This window comes from Formica exsecta, unplaced genomic scaffold (genome assembly GCF_003651465.1).
Source record: "Formica exsecta isolate Colony F162 unplaced genomic scaffold, ASM365146v1 scaffold548, whole genome shotgun sequence".
NCBI classification, from domain to species: domain Eukaryota; kingdom Metazoa; phylum Arthropoda; class Insecta; order Hymenoptera; family Formicidae; genus Formica; species Formica exsecta.
In genome coordinates this window covers 2,314-8,377 of record NW_021852723.1, presented here as the reverse complement: position 1 = coordinate 8,377, position 6,064 = coordinate 2,314, and the positions used below count along the sequence as shown (strand labels likewise).

The window sequence follows — 6,064 nt, the reverse complement described above, 5'->3', positions numbered from 1 at the left end:
ATTCTTTCGTGTCTTATTCTCGCTCGTGTCGCGTACGCAGTAGGCTTACTCGTCTCAAATTCGGTCCGAATTGTCTCGCCATACGATCGCATTCATATTCTCGCGGCGGTCAATTCGGTCATATCTCAAACTGTATTCTTCAAATCAGTTAGTGCTAAGACATTGTGAATGTTAATTCTGGGGAGTCCGAGAGTCGACGCTCGTTAATCGCATCGCGAATGTCCTCTGCCTCGCGCCAACTTCCATCCGGTGTTCGCGTGCAAGATTTCCGCTCCCGCGAGAGTTTTTAGCAAGAAGCTCTTCATCAAGATTTCCGAATCGCGAAAAGGGGCAATGATTCGCGCTACATATTGCTTCTCGCTCATCTCTGTGCGTCTCTCTCTCAGTTTCGGACGATCTCGTCGAGGTCGACTCCCGAACATATTGGTCCTTCGAGCCGGATAGGAGCGTGTGTGAAGGATAAGTTCGCGAGTGTGTGATATTTCGATACATCTACGATGTCGGAACATTTCGTACATCAGCAGCAGTTACAGCGTTTGATCGAACGCTACCTAGAAAACTTCAAAAAAATCGGCAGGAGCAATCTAACTCCGGCTAAGGTGTGCTCGAGAATTTCAATGCTTAAGGAAGGCTGGAGTCAATTCTCCAACGGACATACAGAGTTGTCGTTAAGGATCCCGGAAGCAAACCGGACATCCTTTATCTATTTCAAGGACAATCATTTCGACTTGACTTCCGCAGCTTATCAAACTGCAATGGACCACATGGCGGAGGTCCTGGAGGAAATGGAACCGGTCGTGAGTCCAAACCCATCTCTGTCCTCAACAAGGCTGCCCGCGGAAGCGTCCGCGTTTTCTTTATCGCATCTTCCCCCCATCAAATTGCCTCCGTTCGACGGCAATTACGACGAATGGGAACAATTTCGCGATCGATTTACGACACTAATTCGTGAAAATTCGGATCTAAATAATTTCGCTCGCATGCACTTTTTATCATCGTGCCTTAAGGGTAGCGCGCTGAAATGTATACCGAATATTTCTATAACGGCCGCGAATTTTGAAATAGCGTGGAAAGCGTTAACCTCACGGTACGACGACAAAAAGCGGTCGATAAACAAACATCTCTCGACATTGCTCGGCTTATCATCTATCCCGCGCGAATCTGCCACCGAGATGCAGACTTTATACGACAAAGCTAATATCGCAATGGCTTCATTAAAAGCCCTCGATCGAAAACCGGAGGAACTCTGGGAAGATATTGGCGTTCATATCTTTGTGCAAAAATTAGATCCGTTAACGCGAAAAGCGTGGGAAATAAGCATAAGCAATACAGATGTTCCGCCATCTTACGAGACTTTAAGCGACTTTATTAAGTCTCGCATTAGGAGCAAATACACATGTCGAGTTTGTCATAAAAAGCATCATTCGATGCTACACGTTGACTCGGATTCGGGCTCAAATTCCTCGAAGACTATTATGCCGAATTGCTCGTCGCCTCAACCGTCCGGTTTGACACCGGAAATAAATTCTCTGATCGCCTCAACGAGAAAGTGATCACCCGTCTTATTAGCGACGGCCTGGGTAACGGTGCGCAGTCCGTCGGGCCGCACCGCTGTCGTTCGAGCTCTCCTCGATCAGGGCTCGGAAATGACATTAATTTCGGAAAGTTTAGCGCAAATCTTGCGTTTAAAACGAATTCGCATGCCGATCTCCGTTTCCGCCGTCGGCGGGATAAACGCGGGGACTTTTCAACATGCAACACACATATTTATTTCTCATCGAGAATCTCTTGCTCCGTCGCTCTCAACCACCGCGCTCATTTTAATATCGCTAACCTCTTACACTCCGAGAAGACACGTGGATCTCTCGTCACTTTCTTATATCTCCGATTTACCGCGAGCTGATTCGGATCCGACGAGTTCCGATCCTATAAATCTCATAATCGGAGCCGATCTCTATAGCGATATCATTCGCGACGGTATTCGCAGAGGAAGCGTCGGGCAACCCTTCGCTCAGAATTCCATTTTCGGATGGATAATATCGGGACCCCTCACGTCGCTCGAGAGTAACGATTCCTCTCAGTCGACAATGACTTCCGTTCATTGCACTCGCGGTAGCATTTCCGCTCATCACATTACTTTTCGGAGCTGACGATACCATTCGAATTCGGCAAGCGCGCGATCAATTAAACTCTATGTTAAAGCGCGGCGGATTCGTATTACGGAAATGGGCGAGCAACTCGCCCTCTCTTCTCGAGGACATCGAAATCGCAGATCACGGTCTAGCCACGAACAAACCTCTGTCTGAAGAGGAACAAATCAAAATCCTCGGAATCGGGTGGAATCCGAAAAACGATATTTTCGAGTTTCGCGTGTCGCTGGCTGATAATGCCCCAAAAACAAAGCATACGATCTTGTCCGCAATCGCCAAATTCTACGATCCGCTCGGATGGGTCACTCCGGTTACGATTACCGCAAAAATATTTATGCAGCAACTCTGGCGACTTAAAAGCGATTGGGATGATGTTATTTCCGAGCCACACATAGCCAAATGGAGAGAAATTTACTCTCGGCTCTCGCATCTCAGTAATTCGCGAATCACGCGCTGGGTCGGTCTCGGATCGAACACAAATCACGCCGAAATACATGGATTTGCTGACGCATCGACACATGCATATGCCGCATGTGTTTATATCAAAATCATTTCGTCATCAGGTCAAATCACGACAACTTTGCTCGTCGGTAAATCAAAGGTTGCGCCGTTAAAATCTCTGAGCATACCACGACTCGAATTATCCGCAGCATTATTACTCGCACGACTTGTCGAGTTCGTTCGCGGGTCGAACGGTTACAAGGATATTCCGTGCCATTGCTGGACAGATTCCACGATCGTGCTCGCGTGGTTAAGTCAACCTCCTTCGCGATGGAAAACTTTTGTCGCCAATCGCGTTAATGACATTCAGACTCGTCTTCCAGACGTCGAATGGCGGCATGTGCCAACGGAGGACAACCCCGCGGATTGCGCTTCGCGCGGAGTATTTGGCGATGAAATTATCAATCGCGAGCTATGGTGGCATGGTCCTCCATGGCTGTTCTTCGATTCCGATAAATGGCCGTGTAACAATGAGCGTCTTCCCGAGGAAACGCCTCTTGAAGAAAAAATTAATTCGCTGCAATGCTCTCAACCTTACGTTACGTGGAACCTCGTTTCAAGATATTCATCGTGGCCAAAATTAATTCGCGTCACCGCGTATCTCATCAAATTCATAAGCTCATGTGATCGTAATCGCTCGTCGTCGTTCTCGCTTCTGTGGTCTCACTATCCAGCATCGAGAAGCATCGCGCTTTCTGCATCCGACAGCAATACTGCCAGAATTTTCTGGATAAAGAAAATTCAAGCCGACGTATTTCCGACGAAGATACACGAGCTGTCAAAAAATCAGAGCCTCTCGTCGAGAAGCTCACTTCTCTCACTTCGACCGTTCCTCGATCGGGACGGAATTCTACGCGTGGGTGGACGGCTTAACAAAGCCCCATTGCCAATGCCGGTTTGACATCCGATTCTTCTCTCATCTCATCCTCTCGTGACATTAATTGTGAATCAAACTCATTTACGAGCGTTACATGCCGGACCGCAACTCATGCTAAATGCTCTGCGCCGCGATTTCTGGATACTTCGCGCTCGTAACATAGTAAAATCTGCCATTCATAAATGTGTTGTGTGTACTCTGGATACTTCGCGCTCGTAACATAGTAAAATCTGCCATTCATAAATGTGTTGTGTGTACTCGCGAACGAGCCGCGATTCCCACACAAATCATGGGAGATCTTCCCGAACCTCGCGTCACAGCGACAGTACGCTGTTTTTTACATTGCGGTCTAGATTATGCAGGCCCCGTGCAAATAAGGGCCTCCGCGGGACGAGGCATTACGTCACGGAAAGCATATATCGCGCTCTTCAACTGCTTAGCGACGAAAGCAATACATTTGGAGTTAGTAAGCGACTACTCCACTCAAGCTTTCTTAAATGCTTACTCTCGATTTTGCGCTCGCCGCGGTCTACCACAATCAATGTATTCGGACAACGGGACAACATTCGTCGGAGCGGACCGAGAACTGACCGTCGCGTACCGGTCAGCAGTACGAAATCCGAATTTCTTGAACCTGACGGCCTCCGATAAAGTATCGTGGAATTTTATTCCCCCTTCTGCCCCGCACTTCGGCGGATTGTGGGAGGCGGGCGTACGGAGCGTCAAAACACATCTACGCCGAGTGTTAAGGAATCATATGCTAACATTCGAAGAATTCTCGACGTTATTATGCAAAATCGAGGAACCATCACTGCTCGATCTCAACGAAAATCGTCTTTCGAGGTGGCAACTAGTCCGACATGTCACTGAACGGTTTTGGAAATTATGGAGTAACGACTATGTAAATACTTTACAACAAAGAGCAAAATGGCGAAAGGTCAAACCACCGATTAAACCCGGGCAATTTCTTCTATTGCGTAATCCGCTGTTACTCCCCTGCAAGTGGGAGTTTGGCCGAGTGACGCGTTGTCACCCCGGCTCCGACGGATTCGCACGGGTCGTCACCGTAAAGACGGCCACATCCGAATTCAAAAGACCGATTGTCAAACTGTGCGTACTACCGGTCAATAATGAGGCGACGAGCAATTAGACTCCTTCGCCGCGTTGCGTTTCATTACTGTACATTATTAGATTAAGATCAAAATTGTCAAGATGCGAGCGTCATTCCGCCAAGGCGGGCGGCAAATTCAGCGCGTCAAACCACGTCGCGTAACTTGTCGTCTTTCGCTCATGTATCTCATGTTACTTGTGGCGTGCGCTCTTGTCGTTTACTGCAATTGTTATCTCGATTATTTTGGAAATCGTTTCAATGCGGGCGGTATGTTCAAAATTGAATCATTAAACATTCGTTTCTAAATTTCGCCGTTATATTAAAACGATTGCCTCAGAAAATAAAACACGAGCAAGAACAAACAGTGTCGCGGTCACCCGCTCGGTGCGTGATCGCATTCTTGTTAGAATGACAAAACTGTGACAAACATCTGGTTCGAGAAGGTTCGAAATCAGAAAAACTTGTTATTCAGATCGGCAGAGCGCGAGTTTCCGCGGTCGGTCGATTTAGTCTGCCTACGACAACGATTCGAGCTGGTCGATAGCAATCGATCATAGTTTCGAATATCATCATTTCTCGTATGATATTCTTTCGTGTCTTATTCTCGCTCGTGTCGCGTACGCAGTAGGCTTACTCGTCTCAAAATCGGTCCGAATTGTCTCGCATACAATCGCATTCATATTTTCGCGGCGGTCAATTCGGTCATATCTCAAACTTTATTCTTCAAATCCGTTAGTGCTAAGACATTGTGAATGTTAATTCTGGGGAGTCCGAGAGTCGACGCTCGTTAATCGCATCGCGAATGTCCTCTGCCTCGCGCCAAATTCCATCCGGTGTTCGCGTGCAAGATTTCCGCTCTCGCGAGAGTTTCTAGCAAGAAGCTTTTCATCAAGATTTCCGAATCGCGAAAAGGGGCAATCATTAACAAGACATTTTGAAGATATCCGTCGGATTCGCGGAATATGTGCCGTCGCTCGCTCCTATTATTCTAAATAAAACGAATAGTTAAAACAATCTGCACTCGACTCTTTTCTCAATCTCCTTATCCTCTAGCGGATCTACGGATTCGCGCTACATCTACATATTGCTTCTTGCTCATCTCTGAGCGTCTCTCTCTCAGTTTCGGACGATCTCGTCGAGGTCGACTCCCGAACACAAGTGTTTCAAAAGTGGTTTCAAAAGTGGTTCAGAACCTGCTTTTGGCATGTTTTCCAAATTAGATCCGTAACCTAGCCGTGCCGGTATTTTTAACAAATTTATGTGTATATATGAATATTTTAATCACCTTGTGAAAAGCATTCTGGGTCATCTATACCAAATTCTTGGAAAGCCTTCACGAAGTTAGATCCATTATCCGTAACTGTACCTATAATTTTGTCACATGTTAATCCAAATGTTGTATGGATTCCTTCTAACATCTCCGCA

The 6,064-nt window shown here is 46.9% G+C and overlaps 2 protein-coding genes across 2 annotated transcripts; both read left to right on the top strand.

The window, feature by feature from the left end:
* Nucleotides 1-2,193: 2,193 nt before the first annotated feature.
* LOC115241976 lies at nt 2,194-3,552 on the top strand. Its single transcript, XM_029817976.1, has one exon. It carries the CDS (start codon nt 2,194-2,196, stop codon nt 3,550-3,552), a length of 1,359 nt encoding a protein of 452 aa, XP_029673836.1.
* Nucleotides 3,553-4,069: 517 nt separating this feature from the next.
* On the top strand, nt 4,070-4,678 carry LOC115241975. Its single transcript, XM_029817975.1, has one exon. The coding sequence runs from the start codon at nt 4,070-4,072 to the stop codon at nt 4,676-4,678; it is 609 nt and encodes a 202-aa protein (XP_029673835.1).
* The last annotated feature ends 1,386 nt before the right edge of the window (nt 4,679-6,064 follow it).

What these genes read in the sequence shown, in the direction of transcription:
- LOC115241976 (XM_029817976.1), top strand. Translation starts at nt 2,194, where the DNA reads ATGTTAAAGCGCGGCGGATTCGTATTACGGAAATGGGCGAGCAACTCG.
- LOC115241975 (XM_029817975.1), top strand. Translation starts at nt 4,070, where the DNA reads ATGTATTCGGACAACGGGACAACATTCGTCGGAGCGGACCGAGAACTG.